This window comes from Tenebrio molitor, chromosome 4 (assembly GCF_963966145.1).
Source record: "Tenebrio molitor chromosome 4, icTenMoli1.1, whole genome shotgun sequence".
Lineage (NCBI taxonomy): Eukaryota > Metazoa > Arthropoda > Insecta > Coleoptera > Tenebrionidae > Tenebrio > Tenebrio molitor.
In genome coordinates this window covers 8,376,946-8,402,703 of record NC_091049.1, presented here as the reverse complement: position 1 = coordinate 8,402,703, position 25,758 = coordinate 8,376,946, and the positions used below count along the sequence as shown (strand labels likewise).

The following is a 25,758-nucleotide window of genomic DNA, read 5'->3' as shown; positions in this document are numbered from 1 at the left end:
AGTTAAGAGGAATTTAAGTGGTTACGGTGGCATCCTTGCAAAGTGAGCAAGTAAAATTCATGACAGGTGACAGTTCATGAATGACACATTTGATTGTCAGTTTGACACACAACGTAACCAACTTAAAATGGAAGTGACAAGTGACGGTTTGCAGTGACACTGTCAAAAAGGTAAATACTAAAATAACAACGTTTACTAAGAACCTAAAAAGTGGATTTAGTGCGTTCCATGAAGAGGTTTTTCTGGGAGGAATATCGCGTACCGTGTCTTGACCACTTTGGTTCAATTGCTCCTCCAAGGGAGTCCTTACAAGAAAATTGATTAAATAAGGTACCAGAAACAACTGTTCCACCTTATATTCCTCATTTATTTTTAAAAGAGCTTATTGTTTGAAACGATAAAAAACTGCGACAGCGGCGCCGAAGTGGAGAGCGACGTTTACAATGTTGACCCCGTACAGATGGAAAAGCGGTACTTCTTCAGGTCTCATATAAAATGGATTAGGATCTCTACAATTGGTAAAATGACGTTCTAACTCTGGACAAAATTCAACCAAAAGATCTTCTGGGTCATCATGACATCAAATTCAAAATCAACCCCATTTGATTCTCCAAATCTACATCTTCGATCTGAAACCCTTCCGACTCTTTGATTAGATCTGCGTAAGCCAAAGTCTCTTTCTCCTCTTCGACGACACCGTCAAGAGAGAAATAACAGTCTTGACAAAACCCAATTCGTCCTTCACCTTTACCACCTTCCCTAGACTCGAGTTGCTGCAGAATGTGGATTTGAACAAACGCAGCAACTCCTTCTGTAATTGTATTGTATTATGTATGTATATTTGGTACCTATACATACAGGTTTACAAAGTAATCCGATTTTTATACATTTCCACTAACTTATACATTTCCACTAACTTAATATACTTAACATATAATAACTAAAAACTAATCTAACTAAATAAATAAAACAGTGATTCAAAATCAATAACCAATTAACAAATTAGCATTTATCCCTCCCCACATATTGTCCTTCTTCTCCACTCAACATTCTTCATCCATTCGATCCCTCTTCCATTCTCATTCAACATTTCTTCTCTACTCTCATCTCTCTCTCTCAATTCTACGCATTCATTCAACAAATGCTCTATCGTCTCCTTTTTTTCTCCACACATCCTGCACACTCTAATCCTATCCTCATTCCAATATTTATTCTCTCTCTCCTCATTTCCACACCTAAATCTTGCTATTATCACTCTCTCCTTTCTACTCTCTCTTCCCAGGTACTTTGGTAGTTCTTCCGTTATTATTTTTTCATACTTCCTATTGTACAATCGCGGCCATCCAAAAGTGAACGATAGCTTGCGAAAATGTTCGTATTTTTCGTTAAATTAAATCAGGCTGTATTCATTGGCGTTCGTGCAGCAGGCGTTACTATTTTAATAATAAAAAGTTGTAATAAATAATTTTTAATAAAAATGAGGCTGAGAAGTAATTAATGCATTATTAAAGTGAAAGTAAACTTTAGTAAAGAAACCTTTCCAACATCTATTCGTATTGGCCTCGCAAGCCTGTTTTTTGCCAACGCCCCTTTATACTGAAGATGCAAGTCTTACTGCAATGTAATTCTCTCGCAACAGCAGCCAACAACCGATTTTCTTCCAGCTTTGCAATAGCCCTAGCTGTCTGAATCGGAGTGAGATGTGGCATTTAAAAAAAAATAGTTTCAATAATTTTTTTAACGCTAGTGTCAAACTTTGACATTTTAGGACGCCTATGATTTAAAGTAAAAATCAAACTATAAAAAAAAAAGTTCACTTTTGGATGGCCGCGATAGTACCTAGATTCCCTAATTCTCGTTCTTCTTTCCTGCACTTGCACATCTCTGTCTCTCTGCACTAATTCATCTGTCATTGCTCTGCCTCCCTCTCGCATTCTTTCTATCTCCGCTCCTGCATACCCATTTCTTTCAAAATATGCCTCCCTCTCTTTCCATACCCCTTTTCCTATTTCTTTCCTTTTTTCTTTCAGACACTCTTGCAAAATTCGACACTCTCCTCTCTCTATCACTCTCTCCTCAAATCTTATTGCTCTCTTTCCTGCTTCTATTCTTATTCCATCTCTTTTTGTTTCCTCCATCACTATACAGGGTGTTTTCGAAGTTGAGGCGTTCCTTGCAATATGAGGTACTATACATTATTCTTAAGAATTTTAGCCTAAATCTTCTTAGTAAAATGTTTGTATTAACGGGGATAATTGATTGTATGTTTTTATTGTTTTATAAAATTTTGAGTCCGGTCCTGTCTATTTCTCCGCTATACTAGATTAATAACTGATGTGGCCCAGGATGGTGTCTTTCTGGAAATCGCTCTGCGTACTCTCTGGACGCCGCAGCTGCATTCTGATAACGTGATAACATTGCCCATACATTAGCAACATATCTGAGAGTTAATTATTTTCGTAATGATAAAGCCATTCCGACTAATTAGATGACAACTCTGACAGTATTTTTGATTAACGTCCAGGCTTATTTGATTTTTTTGTCAATTCTAATTTCTAACAAATCAGTGCAAATTTGAGCAGGACCGGTTTCAAAAATTTCAAAAAAATTAACTTATTGTATCTTCATTGCCGTACACATTTTACTAACGTGATTTTGGGTAAAACTCTTTAGAACAACTTATACTATCACATGCTAAAAGGAACGCCTCAACTTCGAAAACACCCTGTATAGCCCGGTGTCTCTCTATCTACTCCTAGCACCCATTTCAAATATTTTCCTTGCACCCCTTCCAACCCTTCTTGCTCTCTCCATCCCCATATTTCCGCTCCATACATCATCACGCTTTTCACCAGACTATCAAACATCATTACTCTCCTTCTAAAGTCATGTCCAAATTTTTTCTCTCCTATCCCCCATACCGCTCCTATTATCTTATTTGCTTTTTTCACTAACTCTCTCACATGTGCTGCTGCTGTGTTTCTTTCATTCATCACATAACCTAAATACTTAAATTCTCTCGCTTTTTCAATTTTATCCTTCTCCCATCTCCACTCATTTATTTTTCTCCTACCACCCCCCTTTCTAAACACCATCATCTTGGATTTCTCTACATTCACCGTCAACTTTTTCCTCCTCATATATTTCTCCATGCTTCCTTACATTTCTTTCATACCTTTCTCCTCTCTCGCTAGAGAGTCGAAGACTTGCCGCTAGATTTGTACGGAGTTGGCATAAATTGCGTAAAATCTTGTGTTTCCACGTTAGTACTAAGAGTCCGCAAAGCCGATGGGGTTCCCTCCCTCCTTAGTCCCATACATAAATTGCGAACCGCTACGCCCGTTGCCCACATGCGTGGGATTGGGTAGTCTGCTGGAACGCTTTATGGGGAAACAGATTGTGGTCTGCCATTTACCCTGGACACCGCTCTTGGGGGCAGACCGCAGTCTCCCCGGCCGTTTTCTTGCCCGAATGCGATCTTATGCCGCGCATCGATCCCCCGAGGGGGACCCTTACGGCATTTTACCCGCATCGGTCCCCCAAAGGGGACCCTTACGTCTACGTCGTGCATCCATAAATCTTTCTCAAAACCCATCCCATTGCCATTTCGTTACCTTCGGCGAGCTGTCTGCTCCCCTAATTTGTTGCAGCCCAAAAGCCGGCCCTTGTTAAGCTTTCGGGAACAGCACGTGCGCCTTCTGCTGGGAATCATCGTAAAATCCCTTCCTTGTCCATCTCTTGTCCATCGCCTTTGCATTTGTTCTTCATCTTCAGGGAGCTCTCTGCTCCCCTAGTTAACCCAAGTGGGTGACCCTGGGACCACCCACCCCTGTCCACCTTTCGGTAACCCCCCGATTTACCCATAAAATTTGCTACCACAAACCGTAGACCCGGTGACACCACGGAGAGGTCTGGGCGGGCTGCCCACTCACGATCTCGGCTTCCTCCTGCCGCGGTGTGATCTCCGGTGGTGAGTGAGATTTGAAGTCGATCTGGAAGGAGTGTTTTGGGCAAGATAAGAGACGAGAAATGTAGTACAACTACTTTATTGTGGTGAGTGTTGCACACTTGTAAAGGAAGTTTGCCGAAAGATTCAAGGGGAACTCCCGAATTGTTAACGGGACGTTCCAGTATCTTCATAATTTTCAAGTGTGCGGCGCAAAGGCACAACGTCCGTGAGGGCATTGATGAGAATATTCTGTATAAAATCGAGTCCATTACTCACCGTTCACCAGATAAAAAGTTCTGTCGCGAGCAAAAAAAAAAAATGGTCGTCAAAATCGTGCTTTGACACAATGAAAAATGCTCCATTGTAAAACGGTCGTAAATAGCATAACCTATCATCATGTTCTATGACATTAGTTGTCATTTTTTTCTCATTTTCTTGACACTTTGTTGACATGGACATAATCAGGCAGGGATTTTTCTTTAATTTGTGACAATCTAACTAAACTTTGAAGTGACATTGACGACCAAAATTTTTTGCTCCCGACAGTACGATTGGCAAAGTTTTCTTCTAGTACCTACTTTTTGCTTTATGTGATTGGCAGCTGTCATGTTTATCCGCAGAGACGTTCAATCAATTTTTATACTTTTGAGTTTTACCTCAATTACATTTACATGTTTTAATTAGGTAGTGTTGCGTTTTATATAAAAATGCTTTCGATTTCATGTTCACACGATTTCATTTGATGTTTTTGATATTTGACACTTTGACAGATTTACCGATGGTACTGACCGACATAGAACTTGTTCTACAAATAGAATTGCGTAAAGAATTATTGCAAATATGTAATTTAATATAAACGCATTAAAAACACGATCGTACTTTGAATTTCACATAAATCTTTTTTTCTACAGAACTGTCCTTTTAATAAAAATGTATGTTTCTTACATAATTATTTGTAATTAGTGTTATTTTTCAGGGTTTCGTAAACAAACTAATTACTGCATCTTCAGATAATAATCATTATAATTCATACGTCGACAAAAAACTTCATACAACAGTTTATTTTTGCGTAATCCTTAACTTTCTTTACAACTACAAGACCTAAAAATTTTCAATCAAACTTCTTCGACGCGCCTCGTCAGCTCTTTCCGTGACACCTTCCCCGTGATATTTTTCGGAATGGCTTCAACAAATCTAACCCCACCGTGAAGCCGCTTCTCGGCGCTGACAAACCCAGCGACGAAATCGCAGATTTCTTCTTCAGTAGCAGTGCCACCCATTTCCCTCACGACGAAAGCAACGGGGACCTCCCCGCACTTGCGGTCAGTCTTGCCGACAACTGCGGCGTCCTTGACTTGCGGATGCTTGACGAGGATGTTCTCCAATTCGACCGGCGACACCTGAAACGACTTGTACTTGATGATGTCTTTACTCCGGCCCACGACGTAAACGACGCCGTTGTCGTCGTAGTAGCCGATGTCCCCGGTGCGGACGAATCCCTCCGGGTCGATGGTTTCTCGCGTTTTCTCGGGGTTGGCGAGGTAGCCCTTCATGACGTTGTCGCCGATGCAGATTTCTCCGTGGTGGTGGGGCCCGTGGTGCACGCCCGTCTCGGGGTCCACGATTTTTACGCGGTGCCCAAACAGCACCGTCCCGCAGCTGCCCCCCTTGCTGTCGGAGGTGTGGACCGCAATTCCGCTCTCGGTCAGTCCATAGAGGACGTGCAGTTTGTCCAACTTTAACCTGAACAGTTGATTTGTTGCATTTTTATCGTATACAAAATTAAAGTGACAGTTCTGAAATGACACATCAATTGCCAACTTAACAAATAATCTTTGGTGCCAACTTAAAATGGGACAATCTCGTCTGGGGAGATCGATTTGGAGTTTCAGTGACATTTGTGACTAAAGTTACGATGACGTTACTGTGATACAGTTGGTTGCAAAAAAAGCGGAAACTGGCACATTTTTACAATTTTTTCATAGTGTGAAACCTTTTTACGAGAGATAGGTTAGAATAATGGTCAAAATTCAATGACATTTTTTTAAAGTATTTGACAGGTATTGTCAAGTAGACAATTAATTGACAAATGGACAAAACCAAATTTACAGTCGCGAGCAATAAATTTTGGTCGTCAAGGTCATTGTTTGAGGCAATCAAAAATGCTTCATTGTAAAACAGTCATAAATATTATAACCTATCATCATGTTGTATGACATTAATTGTCATTTTTTTCTCAATTTTTTGACACTTTGTTGACGTGGGCATAATCAGGCAGGGAAATTTTTTAAAATTGTGACAATCTAACCAAATTTTGAAATGACATTGACGATCAAAATTTATTGTTCGCGACAGTACATTAGGAAAATTTTCATTTCTTGTTTTTTTTTGCAACCAACTGTACAAGAAATGATTTGATCGTTTTCATCTCACCTCTTTTTGATCTTTTTGGCATCTTCGTCCATAAGTGAGGATCCCGCGGTCCAGACTTGTCGAACCGAAGACATATCGTAGAGCGGAACCAGAAGAGTTTTTGTGAGAAAATTGATCAAATATGGTACCAACACCAGCTGTTCCACTTGATATTTTTCACAAGTTTCCAAAAATATCTCTGGATTGAAGCGATCAAGTGCGGCAATAGTCGCACCCGAATATAGAGCAACATTTATAAAGTGAATGGCGTACATGTGGAAGAACGGCATAACTAAAGGAACTACTTCTTGGGGTTTCATACTGAACGAATCAGAATCTCTACAATTGTCAGATGACACATCAAACAATTTCCTTCTTTCGTCTTACCTGCTGTGGACGAAGTGCAACCACAACATCTTCTCAGTCACCATGACACCTTTGGGCAAGCCGCTGGTCCCGGAAGAATTCAATACCAACCCCACTTGATTCTCCAAATCTACACCCTCATCGATCTGAAAACCTTTCGACTGTTTTATCAGATCCGCGTAAGCCAAAATCGTTTGCTTGCTTTCGACGACACCGTCAAAAGAAATAACCGTCTTGATAAAACCCAACTCGTCCTTCACCTTCACCACGTTCCCTAGACTCGACTTGCTGCAAAAGACAATTGTGGGTTTGGACAAAGTCAGCAACTCCTTCAGTTCGTCTGGAATTCCATCATTAGAGACAGTCACTACACGTGGAATGAAACAAACATTCTGTAGATGTGGGGTTGATTAGATGCAAAGGAGTTGCCAAAAAGAAGCCTGCCAAGTAAGTCACCAGAAATTTGTGCGAGTTTTCGGCGACCACACCCACCATGGATTTCTTGGCGCCCAAGAGTCGAAGACTGGCCGCTAAATTTTTCGCAAGTTGGCATAACTGACCAAAAGTGAGAGATTCACCAGATTTGATGTCAATCTGGAAACAGTGTTTTGGGGAAGATACGAGACAAGAAACTTCTTACCACAGCTGTGTTGTTGCGATGAGTGTTGCACACTTGTAAGAGTAGTTGGCCGAGGGATTTACGTGGAACTTTTGAGTTGTCTGAAGGACCTTGCAACACTTTTGGTTCCATAATAGGAGTAGTGGTCGATGTTGATGCGATATTAATAATGCAGGTGCATCAAGTTGGTTCGTATGCTTATAGGGTCTAGGAGGTGCAAAAGGACGACTCTAAGCAAACTCCAACAGGTCAAACTTCAGTAGGACAAAATTTATTTTTGTTTTTTACTTTTTGCTACATCGCAAACAAATTAAGTCGCTTAATTACCAGTTCTACAGTGACATAATTAATATGATTAGTAAGTTTTTTAATGGAATCCACCACCGTGTACGGTTTTTCGTGCCATTAATGAACAAATCGCCGGAAAGTTGACGCTGTCGTATTTAATTTAAAAACCGATAACAACGTCCCTCATTCCTCTTTTTCGAAGCGTCTTGTCAACTCTTTGCGTGATATCTTCCCCGTGGTATTCTTCGGAATAGCCTCGACGAATCTCACTCCTCCGTGGAGTCGCTTCCCGACGCTAACAAACCCAGCGACGAAATCGCAGATCTCTTCTCCCGTAACAGTGGCGCCCTCGTCTCTCACGACAAAAGCCACCGGGACTTCTCCGAACTTATGGTCAGCCTTGCCGACGACTGCGGCGTCCCTCACTTGCGGATGCTTGACGAGGATGTTTTCCAGTTCGGCCGGCGACACCTGAAACGACTTGTACTTGATGATGTCTTTGCTCCGGCCGACGACGTAGAGGGCGCCGGCGTCGTCGTAGTAGCCGATGTCTCCGGTGCGGAAGAATCCTTCCGCATCGAAGGCCTCTCGCGTTTTCTCGGGGTTGGCGAGGTACCCTTTCATGACGTTGTCGCCGACGCAGATCTCTCCGTGGTCGAGGGGCGGGAGGGCGACGCCCGTTTGGGGGTCCACCACTTTGACGCGGTGGCCACACATCACTGTCCCGCTGCTTCCGTTTTTGCTGTGGGAGGTGTGGGTCACGATTCCGCTCTCTGTCAAGCCGTACATCACGTGCAACTTGTCCAAGTGCAATCTGAAGGAATTCAAGTGGTCACAGATGCGTCCTTGCAGAGTGATTAAGGAAAATTCATGACAGGTGACAGTTCGTGAATGACACTTGTGATTGTCACTTTGACACGCACTGTTACCAACTTAAAATGGAAGTGACAAGTGACAGTTTGCAATGACTGTCAATTAAACTCTGTCTAGTAAGAATCTAAACAGTGGAATAAGTGTCTTACATGATGTAGTGGAAGTAATACCTCATCGTACCTTGTCTGGACCATTTTGGCATCTTCGTCGAAAAGCGGAGACCCCCCACTCCAGACCTGTGCAACTGAAGAGAGATCGAATCGCTCCACCAAGTGAGTCTTTCCGAGAAAATTGATCAAATACGGTACCAGAAACAGCTGTTCCACCTTATATTCCTCAATTGTTTTTAAAAGAGCTTCTGGTTTGAAGCGATCAAAAACTGCGACAGTGGCGCCGCTGTAGAGAGTAACGTTTACAACGATGACTCCGTACACGTGGAAAAGCGGTACAACAAGAGGGACAACTTCTTCAGGTTTCATTTGAAACCGATTGGGATCTCTACAATTGGTAAAATAACGTACCAACCAATTTACGTCTTTCTTCTTACCGGCTCTGGACAAAATTCAACCACAACATCTTCTGGGTCACCATGACACCTTTCGGCAAACCACTGGTCCCAGAGGAATTCAAAATCAATCCCACTTGATTCTCCAAATCTACATCTTCTTCGATCTGAAACCCTTCCGACTCTTTTATCAGATCCGCGTAAGCCAAAATCGTTTGGTTGCTTTCGACGACACCGTCAAAAGAAATAACCGTATTGATAAAACCCAACTTGTCCTTCACCTTCACCACGTTCCCTAGACTCGACTTGCTGCACAAGACGATTGTGGGTTTGGACAAACTCAGCAACTCGTGCAGTTCGTCTGGAATTGTATCATTAAATGGATTTACTACACGTGGAATCAAACAAACATTCTGTAAATGTGGGGTTGATGAGATGCAAGGGAGCCGCCAAAAAGAACCCTGCCAAGTAGGTTACGACAAATTTGTGCGAGTTTTCGGCGACCACACCAAGAATTGTGTCTTTCTTGACACCCAAGAGACGAAGACTCGCTGCTAGATTTGTGGCGAGTTGGCATAACTGTCCATATGTGAGGGATTCACCGGATTTGATGTCCATCTGGAAGGAGTGTTTTAGGCAAGATGAGAGACGATAAATGTCTTACCACAGCTGTGGTGTTGTGGCGGGTGTTGCACATTTGCAGAAAAAGTTTGCCGAGAGATTCAAGAGGAACCCCCAAATTGACACCAGAACCTTCCAACACCCTCGACTTCATAATGGCATCACAGAATTGTCAATGAGTTTAAGTGTGTCGAAGACACAATATTTATAAGACAAATTGATTGAAATTATCTGCTTGTACTACAGAATTAACACGAAGAGTTTTAAGTGCTATTTGTAGTCAATCTATTTAGTAAGGCATCAATCCTACAAACAGTTTTACCAAAACCATAAAAATTTATTGAAGTGGCAAGAATGAACGAACTTTGAATTCGAGACAAAACTGTTTTTCTATAAAAAGATAATTCTATTAGACACTCATTTCTAATTAGTGTTATCCTTCAGTGTTTCGTAAACAAATTAATTTGTTTTAACAGGTGTTCGTTCTGTCCTCGAATAGATAAAATTATAATTATTGTTGGTAGAATTATGCCGTCGGTGAAAAAACATTGTGTTAATGTTAACTTCTTATTACCCCAATTACGAAACATTTTTAAATTGAATATTTTGCAGTTGCACGCATTTTGCAACTCTGCGCTGATCATGGTTCCTTCCAAATACTTCTACAAACAATCTCGGCTCGTTGCATTTTCTGCAACTGCAAGTTTTGTCTTAGGAATCGCAGCTAACGATGCAATCGGTTCAAGAGTTGCACTCTGTGGTCCAGATCGAGCCAGGGAAAAAATAATCACCACATCTGAGTTATGTATTTATTAGGTGGAGATTTTCTCGCAGTCGAGCCAGAGACCGCCGATGGCGTCGTACATGAGACTAATGGGGCTGGGTTGTACCGGCACGTGGGTCCTAGGATTGACCATGAACTTGTAGTCTCGCAAAACCGTCACCAGTGCAGTCTTGATTTCCATCATGCCGAACCGCAAACCTGCAAAGAAATGTTCCAAATCAGGAGTTCCATCGTGCGGTGGTTACCAATGCAGTTCCTTGGTCCTTCGCCGAAAGGGATGTAGCTGTACGGGTCTATCTCGTGTCTGCGGTCGGGATGGAAACGATCCGGGTCGAATTTTTCAGGATCCGGGAAGAATTCCGGATCGCTGTGTAGCCCCCGGATGGGGATCAACACTTGACTGCCTTCCTTCAAGACGACGTCGGAGTCCGGGAAGTGGTAGTCTTTGGTGCAAAGTCTGGTAACGAAGTAGACCGGGGAGTGCTTTCGGAGAGTCTCTACAAGAAAATTTTGAAGATTTAGAGGAGAAGGAGGGAAGAGTACCTTCGACGATTTGGTGGAGGTAGATCATCTCTTTGATGGCGTCGTAGGTGATCTCCCCTCGAGACTTCTTCATCACCACGGTTATCTCCTCCATTAGCTTTTGGTAGATCGCAGGGTTGAGCGCTATTTCGAAGAGTGCGAACGCCATGGTGGTAGCCGAGGTTTCGAATCCGGCTAAAAAGAAGATGAAGCATTGGGCGGCGATTTCCTCAATGGTGAACTCCTCCCCATCGACCTTCTCGTTCTTCAGATTGATGAGCAACTGCAAGAAGTCGTTTCTCGTGGTGTTGGTCTTCTCGCGGTAGTTCACAGTGTTTCTGACAATGTCGAGGAAGAAGTCTGCAGAAGACTTGGCCACTTGTCTGAACCCCAACTTGCGACAGAGATCCGGAAACACCGCCCCCAAGTACATAACAAAAGACCTCACCATGTCGAAGTCCAAAGCTTTCCTGGAGTGTTTACTAAACTCCGCCTTCTTGAAGAAATCCACTTCAAGCCCGAAAGCACAGTTGACGATAACATCAGTACTAAATGAAGAAAACATCTCTTTGATGTTGACTGGCGTTCCTTTCTGGCAGTGCTCCTCCAAAATACTCCCCAGAATCTTGCCACACTCCAGGTAGATCTTGAAGAGCATCTTGATCTTTCCCGTGGTGAAAGTCGGCGTCATTTTGCTCCTCAACTTCTTCCACTTGTCGCCGTTCAAGGACACCAGATGCGCGCTGATGGGGTCATCTTTGGCGTTGTAGTAGAAGTTGCGTTTGTAGAAACAGTGGAAGTCTTTGGACATGATGAGTCTGAGGTACTTGGGGTCGATGGGGACGAAGCACGGCTGGAAGAACTGGTAGATGCCGAAGTATCTGTGTCCTTGCTTCTTCATCTGGTGGTAGATGTTGACGATTTGTTGGCCGTAGTGGATCTTGCGTTTGATGGCGTTGGGGTAGTTGCCCCACGGGATGGTGGGCGTGACGTAGGGGACATTTCGCCGCTTCCAGTACCGGAAGGAGTACTTGTAGTAGGCCACAACCAACAAGATAGTGACCAGGAGACCCTCTACAATTAGCAACATTCTCGAGGGAAGGACTGGACGGAGTGATGGAAAATACACAAATTTATTTTGGTTGTGCGAATTCGGAGAGAGGAACTGGCACGTCTTATGGTGCGAACGTGTCCAATCGGTGCACAGATTTGGAGAGAATGTTAATCTGGGAGTTGTAGCGTTCGTTACGGTCGTAGCGATAATGATGTCGGTTTAATTTAATGGTGATTAGTGATGGTAGTGTTTGGGTGTTCCATTGGGGGTTTTAAACAACTACAACCATTCCACTAGATTGTCTGGACGACTACAAACGGCCTGACTAGATGACAGATGACAGCATTGACAGGAAACATGGCTGACATTAGTGTGAATTTTTGGGGAGCCATTGATAATGATTGAGCAATAAAATTAAGTGAATAAATTTATTCGCCCTCCACATTGTTTACAACAAACTCATGAGAACAAAACTATAGCAACCATATATTCACGCAATCTTCTCTGCAAAATATTTTTAAGAAAGTTTTCACTTTTAAGTACAGACACTAAAAAATAAAATATTGTATGCACCACGGGAGATATTCATGTTTTTCCCCTCGGTGTGTAACCACTTCAATCTCAGGGAAAAATCATGTTTATATCTCCCTTAATGCATACATATCTATATCCTGTTCTGATTAATGAAATCAAAAATTAAATTCATCAACTGTCATTTTGACATTTTTAGCCAAATTACATACCTACGTTGATTACTAAATTAAATCACATTATAAACGGCATCAAGCGATCAGCGTCATTAGTATTTTTGGTTGCATACAAAATAAATTCAGAAATAACCCTTATATGACTTGCCCTGTACAGTGAGGGGCAAAAGAAAGGCAACAATTCGATAAATCATAAACTGTTGAGTTTGGAAAAATAAAGTATTAACTATTAATTAATTAATAACAGATTTTCCGAGAGGTAGGCAACCAATAAAACGACTCTGTATAGCAAGTATATATATGTGTACGATCAAGCTAAGAAAGACGTTTCGATAAAACAAATGATGAGGTAGCACTCTTGATTTGTTTTCTTTATGATCACTCGATGTATTAGACGTTCACGATTGTTTTAAACACGCAGGAGGGTAAGATATTTTTTTGTTAGATTGGGATCAGATCCTGTCATATGATGTCTCTTTTTTAAATATTTGTCTTATTGTCAATTTCCTGATGAATTTAGTACAATTCAATTACATATAACATAAAATAGATTAGATTTATCATGACAAATCACAATACTGCCAACTAAAATGTTAGATTTTCATAAATATGTAGTTCGAATTTGAAACTATCGTGAATGCGTTATAATCCGTTACAATGAAATTGGCATAAGAGTAGGCCATGACCGTATAAACAGCGTTTTAGATGTGGAAGGTACTTTACACAAAAAGTAACTAGATTTATCAGTTTAATCACCATATTTTACTGACAAATAATTATCAATGACGCTTTGCTTGTTTACCGCTTTGTTCAACGGTTCCGAAATGAACGCGTCTTCGGCGTTGCTGCAATTATCATTGGCAAAAAATAGAGAAATAGAAAATAATAAATTATATTGTGAAAGAAATGGGGCCTAAGAAGGTGTCTTGCGGCACTCCATGCTCCACTATTGGACTGATAATTCAAGAAATTATTGTGTTTTGTAGAGATTTGGATTGATTCGTCGTGAAACTCGAAAATGCAATAGTTTCTGAGAAGGAGAAAAAACGAATGGAGTAATAAAAGTGAAGAAAGGTTAAGTTACAAGACGATAACGAGCACATAAAAATCAAATAAAATTAATTCGCTTGTAAATATATAAAATATAGAATAACAACAAACAATAGAAGATTTGATGGGTTGTGACAAATTGTCAAAAAAGTGTCTGACGAGGGCTGTCATAATAATATGAATTGTCACGGCGTGAAATTCTAATCGGAATTTCTTTTTCTTTGTGATTTTTGTTTAATTTTTTGGACTAATAAAAATTTGAGTAATTCGAATAATAGACATTTCAAGGTCAATCAGGATGACAGTTGTTCGATTTTATCAAAATTTCATTAGTAAAAAAAATGATTTATTTAATTTATTTTTTAAGCTGTATTACACATAACTAATAATAAAGAACAGTAAATTGTACTTTCATTTATTAAAATTTCATTAACTAGACATTTAAGAAATGTATTACTATTGACGCTTTTTTCCACTTTTTATTGGTAATTTCAAATTTTCATTATTTATAAATATTGTTGTAAAAAATCAAACATTATTGTCGCTATGCCATTAATTATAATAGTAGGCGAAAGTTAGATTTTTATTATTTCTTCAAAACTTCATACCACTCAAATGCCGTTGATTGGAATTATAAAAAATGTTCAAACGGAGAATATTTTTTCACGGAAATCGTTGACAAACACCAATTTAAATTTTTTTGTGCAACCGTATGCGAAACGAGCACTCCGCGTACCTAAAACAGGCCGCGAAATCCAATTTCGCGGCCGTTGCTTTTAACAACGCCTGTTAAAGTAAACTTCATTTTAATACTTGATACAAATCAGATTCTAAAACTGGCGTTTAGATTTTTCGGGTATCAAATTAGAAACCGCAGAATTTATAATATGTATTTTTTAAGTCTGGAGAAGTACCTACACGAAACTGAAACATTACTTTCAGTAGAGTTCTCTTCCGACATTTTTACGATTCTGTATTTACAAAATGAATTGTTTTATTTATGTCATTTCCATAGCGACACGTTAGCCGAATTTATATGTACTTATTGTTATAAATTATTACAATTTCGGTTGCATAAAGAATGTTGTTTACACCTTGGTCGCGAAATCCTTTAAGGCTGTTGCACAGTAATAAAACTTTTGGGCGAGGTGTAGTTAAAGTTGCAGAAGTAATATCTATTCACTTTCATTGAATTGATTCATTGAATAAATGTCATTAATCGAATTGACAATTGTTACAATTTACAAAATTGAATTAACAAACGTTGGTGGCCACTTTCAACACTAGCTGTGACTTGCTTTTGTTAGCTCCTTTTTAATTTCAATCTTAACTTTGCATTCATATCATCCCTTCGCAATAAATCACATTTGGAATTTGGATATATTATCTATTCACTTTGATTGTGATCGCAACGAAAAACATAGTAGGCGCTGTTTAGCTGTGTGCTGCATACGTTTTAGGAATACTAAATATTTGTGTGGCGTGAACATGATGTGAAAATGTCAGAATTGTCAACACTTGACCATGGTAGTAAAGCAATGATTTTAATGTATTTATCAATATTAATAACGGAAATCAATATTTGAAGTAGGAGAAACTAAAATCGTCTGTCTGATTCTGTGATCACGTCTGTTGAAAAGTGGGGTTATATCCAGGTACAGATTATTTAACGTAAAAACTTCGAAATCACCTCATGCAATTCTCGATATTAATGAAGAACGAAGGAAATGGTCATTTGGCAGTAAGACAAACGCGAAAAATGCCTGGGGATTACTAAAGGTACCTAATCAGAACTTTCAATTAGCATTGATTAATACAAATATTTTCAGATAAAAACTAATCAGACAGAAAGTTAAAAAAAATTATTTACAGGAGATGAAAAGGCAGAAGGTATCAAACTACAACACTTACTAGCCAAAATGTACAACAAAAAAGCACAAATAGAGTTAACTTTATTGGTGATGTTCATTTTTGTGAGTTGTTTTCCCGTTGGCTTCAATAAATGTCTCGAAACAAGTCAATATTAACCGTTTGGTCCCAACTTTGAGAAGACGACGTGGCATTTTGTACCAAAACTCAATTTTATAGATATGCGCCAGTGTACGAGTACGTCGAAAAACGTTTGCGCAAGTCGTTCTCCGTTCTGTCTTCTGTGAGCGTGACGTTTCTGTCAAAATGGCGCCTCCGAGAGTTGCCAACTGCGACTGGATTTAGTGTTATCTAAAATTCCCTATCAATAACCTAGCAACTGAAAAGTTACTAGGGAGTGGTCACAATCAAAAGTAAGTTAAAAAAGATGTCTTTGTATCATTCTAAAAAGCGTGCGCGTCTTAAGCTTAGAACGTATATTTATCTCTGTACCTTTATCCTTTACTGGTTGAATCTCTTACTTGCAGAAAATTCTTTTGAATAAAATAACTGACAATGATTAATACAGGATGTTCTCGAAGTTGAGGGGTTCCTTGTAACACGAGGTACTATACATTATTCTTAAGAATTTTAGCCTAAATCTTCTTAGTAAAATGTTTGTATTAAGGGAGATAATTGATTGTATATTTTTTCTAGAATTTTGAGTCCGGTCCGTCCATTTCTCCGCTGTACTAGATTAATAATTAACCTGGCCCAGGATGGTGTCTTTCCGGAAATCGCTTTGCAATACTCTCTGGACGCTACAGATGCATTCTGATAACATGATAACATTGCCCATGCATTTGCAACATATCTGTGAGCTCATTATTTTCCTAATAATAAAGCCATTTCGACTAATTAGATGACAACTCTGACAGTAGTTTTGATTAATTTCCATGCTCATTTGATTTTTCTTTGTCAATTCCAATTTCTTACAAATCAGCGCAAATTTGAGCAGGACCGGTTTCAAAAATTTCAAAAAAATTAACTTATTGTATCTTCATTGCCGTACACATTTTACTAAGGTGATTTTGGCTTAAATTCTTTAGAATAACGCATACTATCACATGTTAAAAGGAACGCCTCAACTTCGAAAACACCCTGTATAAATGTAAAGGATATGACTTGGACAGTGTCAGATTTTTCGTATCTCTGCTCTTCAGCTAATAAACGTCAAACAACTGACACTATTAATCAAATTTTAACGCAAAAATAGTTGTTATTTTAGAGTCAAATTTTTACCCATTTGCGATGACGTCATTATCTAGTAACTTCACGTATGTTTGAACTATAGTCCAATTTTTACCCTTTTGCGATGACGTCATTATCTAGTAACTTCACGTATGTTTGAGCTAGGATCAGAAACAAATTTGAATTGATCAAAAATAACTATAATGTTTCAAATTTGTTGACAATTGCTTTGAAAGGTGACCGTCAATAAATAAACGTGCCTTTTTTGTTTTTTTTTTTCTGTTTCTGCCGTTTCAATAAAGAGAAAGCGAGGAAGGAAATCGTGACGTCACCTCAAAAGGCTAAAAATTGGACTATATAGTCTAATTTTTACCTTCCTTCCTCGCTTTCTCTCTATTGAAACAACAGAAGCAGAAAAAAAATAAAAGCGGTACGTTAATTTATTGTTGGTTACTTTGTGGTTATTTTATGCTCCTGTCAATTTGACAATTTTTCATTTCTTTCACATATTAAATTGATTACTATGGCTGCGAAAAATTTTAGCCGTCACTATCTTGATATTCACGTAACGTGTAAATCAATCTTTAGGAACCGTAACCCCACTTTCAATTCTTGTCATTTTGACATCCATATTGTTATTCTGCCAATCAATTAAAACTGTTTAAAGCTCAGATATTCCAAAAAACCGACATGAATGAACAAAATTAGAGCTGTCGTACCTGAGGTAAACAATGTAATAAGTGAAAAATTAAAAATTGTCAAATTAACAGGAGCATAAAATAACCACAAAGTAATCAATAATAAATAAACGCATGGCATTTGTTTGTTTGTTTCTGTCGTCATCGCAGGTAGTTTGACCCAACTGACCGACACCGAGTTCGATACTGAAAATTATGAATGCATAATTGGGATAAATATTTTCCGTTTTGTGATTGCATTTTGAGTGTCACATTCGTGCTGATCACCGGGGTCACTGCTGATTACCTACTGTGTTGATTCTAAGATTATCTAGTTGTTAGGTTAATAATAATTAGATGATATTTATTTTAACTTAGGTTTCTTAATTTAATTTTTTTCGATCCATTACTTGGAAATAGTTTAATTTGTTTTAATGGAGGGAGAAAATAAAAAACATCTGACATAACTATTCAAGAAAGGTTAAAAGTAGGAAAGAACTGTTAAAAAAATAAAAGGTTCTAAAAATGTTTTTACAGCTGAACATATCATAGACAATTATAAACTTATACCGATAAGTTGAAATGATAGTTTAGAAAATTTAGATGACCATGTTTTTTTTACAAGAAAGTGCTAATACTCCAAATGAGACAAAATTTCAGCTGTCAGGTCGTAGAATTGTTAATGTTAATGTCTACTATACCGGGACATTTTTTTAACATTGAACATAGCCTATACTTATTCCCTATGTTCAGTTTTAAAAAACACAGGTCAATGCATGTATGTAATTACGTAACCAAGGTAACGCAAATAAATACTTGACAGTTTAACAAAATGGTCAAGTTATTTGAAGAAGAAATACACATAATGCAGTTATTCTATGCCAATCAGAGCATTAGAAATGTGCGTGACATTTCCAATGCAACACATGATAGACCAATTCCATCAATCGGAACAATTTTTAACATTATTTCAAAATCTCTGGTGTTCGGTATATGTAGTTGCTTGCATAGCAACTCACAATGCATTGATCTGTGTTTTTTAAAATTGAACATAGGGAATAAGTGTGGACTATGTTCAGAGTTAAAAAAATGTCCCGGTATATAAATCACGTATTTTCAACGTTAAAATTGATATAGAAACTCAATGAAAGATGATATGGTTCCAAAAGTAATTTCAGTTACAAATGTACTCTTTGCGGCTTGAAAGGGACATTGCGTAGTGAACCCAATACCGATTCTTCCGAAATTAAAAAATCGGCAGTGGGTATGTGGAATTGTTGCGATTGGTTGGGTTCAGCCAATCAGAGCGCTTGTTTTCATCCAATCAAAAATGTTTATCACGATAAAAACGTTCTACTACTCTGTCATCTGTCAAATGTGATTAAAATTGTATGCTACTCCTGTCAGATCCTCAAATTGTTTTTGACCATTGTGTTTTTAATAACTGTACCTATTATAAATAAATAATTACCTAACGTTAAAGTTTATATTCTCGAATTAATTTTGCCAAAAATAACACGACCTAATTTTTTATATCTGATAAATTTCCCAATTTTCACTTAAACATTTTTGCTGTAGACAATTTTACTCGTTAATATTTGGGCATTTTTATTCAAAAGTTAAACTCTCGAGCTAAAGCTCTCGGGCCTAACCAGAGTAGAAATGCCCAAATTCAACTCGTACAATTGTCAAAGCAAAAAAATTTCGTAAAACTGAAAAAGTTATCCGATCAAAAATTAGATCTTGTTATTTTATCTTCGATTAAACCTCAAGTTTAAGTGTTTTTTTTTTGCCAACTAGAAATATTCGAATTTTAATAATAAATAGTGACAGTTTATACTTCTGCTGAACCTGTTTTTATTTTTGAGTGAACTTTCTTCGAAGAGTTTTGTGTCCCTTCCCGTAAAGGTCATGTTGTAAGAAATTTCCGTAAAGGTTCTCTTGTTCAAGCTTGGTAGAACTGAAATGTGTTTGGGAGGTTGCCTCGTTCCCATGTAACACGATAGTTTGAATTTTTTTCCCCCGTAAAAGTTACTGGTGACGTTTTTCATTTGAAAAAAACCTGTCCTAGTCTCACTTTCACTTTAGTGACTTTTTTCTGCCCACTCTCTTACCAACTTCAAATATTCGATTTTAAATTATAAGGCGTGATCAAGATTGACTTAAGCTGTTGGTAACAACGAAAATTTGAATAATTTTGGCACCACTGTAATCTAAACGCATTTTCGGTTGTCAGCTTTGACAGTGTTGACAGGCAAATTTGAAATTTACCATTAAAGGTTCATTTTTGTAACAGCATTAACACAACCGACATAACCTATTTTTTTTTAATGTCGTGTCAAGTTAAAACATCCGGTCAGTGCCAATTACGAGACAAAAAAAACAATATTTTTCAATTGTTTCATTTCCAACAGATTTTCAGTCATTGTTGATCACGCTGTACTTGACTCATTTATAAATATGCATCTTAGGATTCTTAGGGGGCTATGGAAAGCTGATTTTCGTTTGGCAACCCTGGCTAAAGCGCTGCATCTAGTGTGTTGTTTTGTTATGGTTGCCAACCATGTTGTCCAGTCTGAAAATATACTATTACAATTAATTTGTACCAGGTGATTTTAAATTCTTGTGACTTTTTTTCATAGGTTGGTAATATTATTGTTGGTTATTCTGCTTTTTAATGTGATAATTGAAGTTGACATAAACATAGGCGTCCTCGCCTATTTGACACAATTTATTAATACATAAAATACCGAGTGACTATAAATGATTGAAATAAAATAGTGGATTGGCAACACTGATGCAGTTGGTAGTGCAAGTCTTCTCGTGGATCATCTGTCAATCATTTCTATTTAGGTTAGGTTAACTCACGAAGTACATTGTCGATTTAGATTTTTTTGACGTTTGTTTTAATTTTAAAAATTGCGTGTGTCATGCCAACGATGTTGCCAACTAAAGATTTCAAATGTGTTACCAACCTAACAAAATAATTTTCAATCATTTTTTATAGTCATTCGGTATAAAAATGACGTACGTACGCCAATGTGTTGATTAGTTATCAAGTTTGCCAAAATAATTTATGAAAAATGTTCCCAACTTAAGAAAAAATGTCACAATCATTTAAAATCACCCGGTATTTTCCGTGGAATTTATCAACAATAAATATTTTGAGCAAAAGCGTATCATTTTAAGATTAGACGCCGAGACCAGTCGCTCGGGCTCGTGTCATAACAGTCATTTGTCAAAGGCTATAACTTTTTAGAGGTATTTTCATATTTGGTGGCGGAAACAAAAGACTGAGAAGTGTCACAAAATTGTATTGTCAGTGTCAAATTTCTCATAAACGCCGTAAAAAGGAATATCTAGGTAAATTTAAATTTTCGCTAAATAGACTCACAAAATAAATTCTAAGGAAGCCAATGTTTGTCAGTGGCTCTAAAGGAAAAGTTATTCTCATATAATCAAACGTATTACAAATTATTTCTCTAGTTCGACGATGAATAACTTTCTTATTGCCAATTTGCTGCATTTCTATCGAAATCACGAACGTCTTTGAGAAATTTGACACTGACAATACAAATTTGTGACATTTCTCAGTCTTTTGTTTCCGCCATCAAATATGAAAATATCTCTAGTAACTTTTCTGGTGAGAAAGCTAAAGGTGTATTCACAAACACAATTCCATTGCCTCCTAGATGCACATTTATGACGTATAGAGTATAGATAATGACAGCTGCATCTGTTTTGATTTCTTAATGAATTTTTACTTGAATTTTTTTCACTGTGTAAAATCCTCCAAAAAAAGATCTTCATCTGCCTACTGTTACGTCACGCTCGGTTGGTACGTGTGACTTAATAAGACAAATGAAATAAGTCAAATTTGGAAAAACTGTCAACTTTTCTTTATTTTTCATCGAAACACCTTTACAAAATACAAAGTTTATTGTCCAAATATACAACACTTTAACCATTTGAAATATCTTAGTTACATATTTAAAAAAATGACTATTTATAGAAATATACATAAAATTACAAAGGACGGACCGTTTCTTATGTAAGGAGTTGTTTTAGTATAAAAATTACAAAAGTAAACAAATAAAAACACTCTTCCTTGGAACAAGCGATTTGTAATCTTATTTATACAAAACAATATCGAAACGTACAAAAATACAGATTTCGCCATTTTGTCTTTTAATCACCGCTACGTAAGGCACAATTTTGACGAGAAACACCAACAAATTTTTGTACTAATAAAAAATAAAAAATAGAAAAACATACACAACACCTAGCCTACTAAGATCACTTAACCCTAACAATGAGCAAATTGTCCTAACCTACAACAAGTATTGCGTGACTGCTTCGTTGTTCGACTGTTCGATTCAATACCTAGGCACGTTCCCCATCGGAACGTCTTTGTTCTTGTTGGCGGGGGGGCCGACGTGCCCCGGGGCCAGGTGCAGCGAACTCAGCCTGTTGGCCCCCCTGACCAGCCGCCAGACGGCGACCAGCAGCAGCAGCACCCCGAGCACGAACAGCACCCCCGACAGCGCCGCCCTCGCTACGGGGGGCACCGTCGTGGCCAGCCCCATCAAACCTGTCATCTCCGAGGGGAGTCCGTCCAGCCCCTCCTCGAACCACATGATGGGGAAGATGATGTCGGGGAAGGTGGCCACCTGCTTGATGTCCACCACCTGGCTCACGGCCAGGTTGATCTGGATGCGCGCCTTGGCGCTCATCGCCGTCCCCATCGTCGGCTGGACGTCGATGTAGAACTTGTGCTTCTCGGGGTCGGGGGGAGAGATGCCGTCGAGGGCGGTCCGGTAGCTGTCGTTGGCGAGGTAGAAGTGAGGGAAGGATAGGAGCACGGGCGAGTCTGAAAACACGAGAGTGAGATGCGGAAGCGGTCACGGGGGGCGCTATTACCATATTGGCACAAAGAGACGTTGAAGAAGCCCGATGGGGCGCACGGGGGCCCGTGCGGGCAGAAGCACAGGTTCTCGGGGTTGTCGTTCACGTCGGCGAACACGTTGAGGGGCGGCGTGAAGCGGTAGGCGGGGATGCCGTCGCTGGCGTTCACCGTTTTCTCATATCTGAAAAATCGACGAGTTTCGAAGTGAAACAAGAATGTTTTCTGTGAGAAAAATGCAAGACAAGGTGGATAATGAAAATGAAAAAGAATGAACAAAACAGGAATAACGAGAACAAGATAAATGTGGAATCAATAACAGGTCTCTACCAAACAAGACTAGGACAGAAAATCGCTACGAATCCAGTTGAAGACGAAGACAATGTTGAAGACAGTTGGATGAAAATAAAGAGGGACTGCATGTGAAGTACTGTGTACAGGGAAAATAGATGAACATAAAATATGGAAGATGGTTCACAGGAGAAGTTAAACAAAAATGCCAAGAGAAGAAGAAGGCTTACATGAAATACAGGTTGGCAAGAACAAATGAAACTTACGCGGAATATAAGAAGATGAGGTCAGAGTGCCATGAACTACTAAGAAGGAGAAAATACTACTCTTGAGAGAGAATTACAAAAAGAATGGAATCCGACTTTTACGGACAACAGAAGCAGATGCAGAGAATTGAAATAAAGGAGCTAATAGAGTACACAAATGGTAAAAAAAGAACGTGGGTATCGTATCTAGCATCTAGCAAATTTGTATAGAAGAGATACTGGAAATACGTTACCAGAAACACCAATGAGCAAATGTGTTACCAACCTAACAAAATAATTTTCAATCATTTATAGACACTCGGTATAAAAATGACGTACGTACGCCAATGTGTTGATTAGTTATCAATGATAGGAAAACGATGATACACCGATAACAGAAGTAGATGTAAAGAAAGCACTAGGTGAACTTAAGAACAAGAGGTCACCGGGAGAGGACCAAATGGCGAACGAACTGATTAAAAATGGTGGGAAGAATAGGAAGAAAAGGTACAAGAAAACAGCAAGATTACCAGAAGTAGAGAAGAAAACAGGTAGGGAAATGAAAAAGATACTACATGGTTATTATAAATATTTCTAACATCGTAGGTGGCTGTACGCTTTATTCAGGTGCGCCGCTACGCCAACTACGATGTTAGAAACATTTATTTTTAACCTTGTAGAAAATCTGGAGGAAATGAAAGTGGAAATAAAAGAGATGCGAAAAGAGAACCAACAACTCAAGAGAGAAATCGAACGACTAAGGGAAGAATTTAAGAATAGAGAAAAAAAATGGGAGGAAGAGAAAAACAACAACATGTCTGAGAGAGTAGCACGACTGGAAAGGAAAATGGAAAATGAGGAAAGGAGAAGAAGAAAAAATAATATAGTGATAATAGGATAGAGACGTGAAGGAAAGAGCAAGCAGCAGATCAAAGAGGACAGAAAATTCGATAAAAGAAAACATAAAGGAAGCTAAAGTCAAAGACTGCTACATCATCAACAAGGACCAACTAGTGGAAATGGAAAAGTGGAGTAGGAAAGAAAAAGTGATGAAACAAAAGGGAAATCTGAGAAAAGAAGAAACAGAGAAATATTCATAGACAATGACCTTACAAAACAAGAACGAGAGATACAGAAGAAACTAAGAACCATCGCGAAAGAAGAAAAAGGGAAGGGAAAGAAGTAAAAGTGAGATATAGGAAAATATCAATAGAGGGGGTACAGTGGAGATGGAACGAAAAAAGAGGGAGAGTAGAGGTTTTTTAGTAGCGGGAGGAGTATGGAATAGAGAAAACGGAGACAATGCAAATTGAAAAAGGACAAAGAAAAAGGTAGATGGATAAAGAAAGTGGGACCCGGAAAAGAAGCACAAAAGGGAACACAAGTGAGAAGATACAAAGGGGAGCGGACAAGCAAAAAAGATAACGAAGATGGCAAAAGTGTATTACATTGGAACGTAGCAGATTTAAGAGAAAAAATAGAAGAAGAATTTTGGGACTACATGAGACAATTTGAGATAGTGGGACTGGTAGAAACATGAATAGCGGAACGGAGCTGGGAAAAGAATAGAAAAGTTGTTACAAATGGGAAGGTCAAGGGGCAAAACGAGGAAAGAAGAAAAGAAGAGCGGCGGAGCGGAATTTTGGAAATTTTTGGAATTGATATTTTAGGTTTAATTATGTTTATGTGTATATGTTTTTACTGTAAGGAATCCGAAGCCCGTAGCGTAAAAGATTCTGGTGGGAAAGAAATAATTGAACAGCTTAAACTTTTAATTAAGAAAGTCATCAGACAAAGTGAGATACCAGAAGAATCGCGAAGAGGAATGATGCACAAAAAAGGCGAGAAAGCAGACCTTAACAACTATAGAGGAATTAATTTATCAAACAACACCAAAATTAACAAGAATTGTAACACAAAAAATTACGAGGAAAGTAGAACTCGAAGAGCAACAACAAGGATTTCGAAGTGGGCGATCATGCACAGATGCAGTCTTTATAAATAAGGCAATTAAAGGAATAGTTATTTGGATCACTAGTCCAAAAAATGATATTTTGCGAGTGTGAGTGGTATTGCGTAGCCAAGGCGCCTGGCCGAGGCGAGCAACACGAGCACTCGCAAAACATTTTCTGGACGTGTAATCCACAAAACTTTTCATGCCGCGAAATTTAAATCATTTTTAAAAAGTAAAAAATTATTATTAATTAATTTAACGAAAGTAATTTCTAATTAATTTAACGAAAGTAATTTCTATGTCAAACTTTGTTGACATTTAAGAATCAATACTGCCAGCCCATTCTCTAGTGAATTTTTAACCAACGTCACTTTTGTAAGTACTAGGCTGGGAATTTAACGTTCCCGGCGGATTTTGAATCATGCAAAATCGTCGATAACTGCCGGCGGCATGAAAAAGTCTTTGGAATATAACGTACCAGCGTATTTATGTCTGATAGATACAACGAAGGCTTTTGACACTGCGCAAATACAAAGTGATCAAAAAGAAAACAAGGCAGAGCAGGCGTTGCAAATGATGGGTCATTTAGTAGCGCAATTCTATGCAAATAAGCGTACAATGCATGGGCGTAGACAATTTGTGGTCTCAAACGCTACTTTAAAATAAATTGTACCTTATGAATTGTAAACGTTGGAATTATAATTGGGCATTTTATTATTATCATCTGATAGCGGAGAAAATTTATAAAATAAAGAAGAGTTTTATTCTCAAACGCCACGCCACTGGTAAGCAGATTTTTCGATGAAATGTCAAAGAAACGTCAGTTGTTAAGCAACTGT

At 38.6% G+C, this 25,758-nt stretch overlaps 4 protein-coding genes and 2 long non-coding RNA genes across 7 annotated transcripts in view; 2 read left to right on the top strand and 4 right to left on the bottom strand.

Annotated features, from left to right (window-relative positions):
- The first annotated feature begins 72 nt into the window (after positions 1 to 72).
- On the top strand, positions 73 to 873 carry LOC138129908 (uncharacterized). The gene is made up of 2 exons (XR_011159421.1): positions 73 to 330; positions 380 to 873. It is a non-coding gene; the product is annotated as an uncharacterized lncRNA (long non-coding RNA).
- A 4,075-nt stretch (positions 874 to 4,948) lies between these two features.
- On the bottom strand, positions 4,949 to 7,536 carry LOC138128559 (luciferin 4-monooxygenase-like). The gene is made up of 5 exons (XM_069044763.1): positions 7,368 to 7,536; positions 7,117 to 7,321; positions 6,749 to 7,067; positions 6,383 to 6,700; positions 4,949 to 5,692 (listed from the first exon to the last, which is right to left on the bottom strand). Exons 1-5 carry the CDS (start codon positions 7,476 to 7,478, stop codon positions 5,065 to 5,067), a joined length of 1,581 nt encoding a protein of 526 aa, XP_068900864.1. The 5' UTR covers positions 7,479 to 7,536; the 3' UTR covers positions 4,949 to 5,064.
- A 65-nt stretch (positions 7,537 to 7,601) lies between these two features.
- On the bottom strand, positions 7,602 to 10,042 carry LOC138128558 (luciferin 4-monooxygenase-like). The gene is made up of 5 exons (XM_069044762.1): positions 9,677 to 10,042; positions 9,423 to 9,630; positions 9,055 to 9,373; positions 8,688 to 9,005; positions 7,602 to 8,448 (listed from the first exon to the last, which is right to left on the bottom strand). The coding sequence occupies exons 1-5, from the start codon at positions 9,785 to 9,787 to the stop codon at positions 7,818 to 7,820; spliced, it is 1,587 nt and encodes a 528-aa protein (XP_068900863.1). The 5' UTR covers positions 9,788 to 10,042; the 3' UTR covers positions 7,602 to 7,817.
- Positions 10,043 to 10,206: 164 nt separating this feature from the next.
- Positions 10,207 to 13,473, bottom strand: LOC138128560 (probable cytochrome P450 6a14). Its single transcript, XM_069044764.1, has 3 exons — positions 10,961 to 13,473; positions 10,663 to 10,914; positions 10,207 to 10,615 (listed from the first exon to the last, which is right to left on the bottom strand). Exons 1-3 carry the CDS (start codon positions 12,027 to 12,029, stop codon positions 10,446 to 10,448), a joined length of 1,491 nt encoding a protein of 496 aa, XP_068900865.1. The 5' UTR covers positions 12,030 to 13,473; the 3' UTR covers positions 10,207 to 10,445.
- Positions 13,474 to 15,007: 1,534 nt separating this feature from the next.
- LOC138129906 (uncharacterized) lies at positions 15,008 to 19,252 on the top strand. Its single transcript, XR_011159419.1, has 3 exons — positions 15,008 to 15,277; positions 15,339 to 15,529; positions 15,580 to 19,252. It is a non-coding gene; the product is annotated as an uncharacterized lncRNA (long non-coding RNA).
- A 2,158-nt stretch (positions 19,253 to 21,410) lies between these two features.
- emp (epithelial membrane protein) overlaps positions 21,411 to 25,758 on the bottom strand; it is a 35,831-nt gene continuing 31,483 nt past the window's right edge. For both annotated transcript variants that reach the window (XM_069046220.1, XM_069046219.1), the window contains exons 8-9: positions 22,447 to 22,613; positions 21,411 to 22,396 (exon numbers count right to left, since the gene is read on the bottom strand). In XM_069046220.1, the coding sequence (XP_068902321.1) occupies positions 21,903 to 22,396; positions 22,447 to 22,613 (661 nt within the window). In that variant the 3' untranslated portion in view covers positions 21,411 to 21,902. The remainder of the gene's footprint in view (positions 22,397 to 22,446; positions 22,614 to 25,758) is intronic.

Excerpts from the sequence above, each read along its gene's own strand:
- LOC138128559 (XM_069044763.1), bottom strand. The coding sequence starts at position 7,478 with ATGGAACCAAAAGTGTTGCAAGGTCCTTCAGACAACTCAAAAGTTCCA. Across the intron at positions 6,701-6,748 it reads TTGCACTTCGTCCACAGCAG|AGATTCTGATTCGTTCAGTA; the intron begins GTAAGACGAAAG and ends TGACAATTGTAG. Across the intron at positions 5,693-6,382 it reads GCCAAAAAGATCAAAAAGAG|GTTAAAGTTGGACAAACTGC; the intron begins GTGAGATGAAAA and ends TCAACTGTTCAG.
- LOC138128558 (XM_069044762.1), bottom strand. The coding sequence starts at position 9,787 with ATGAAGTCGAGGGTGTTGGAAGGTTCTGGTGTCAATTTGGGGGTTCCT. Across the intron at positions 9,374-9,422 it reads CAACCCCACATTTACAGAAT|ACGAACTGCACGAGTTGCTG; the intron begins GTTTGTTTGATT and ends ATACAATTCCAG. Across the intron at positions 8,449-8,687 it reads GCCAAAATGGTCCAGACAAG|ATTGCACTTGGACAAGTTGC; the intron begins GTACGATGAGGT and ends GAATTCCTTCAG.
- LOC138128560 (XM_069044764.1), bottom strand. The coding sequence starts at position 12,029 with ATGTTGCTAATTGTAGAGGGTCTCCTGGTCACTATCTTGTTGGTTGTG. Across the intron at positions 10,915-10,960 it reads CCTCCACCAAATCGTCGAAG|AGACTCTCCGAAAGCACTCC; the intron begins GTACTCTTCCCT and ends ATTTTCTTGTAG. Across the intron at positions 10,616-10,662 it reads AGGACCAAGGAACTGCATTG|GTTTGCGGTTCGGCATGATG; the intron begins GTAACCACCGCA and ends ATTTCTTTGCAG.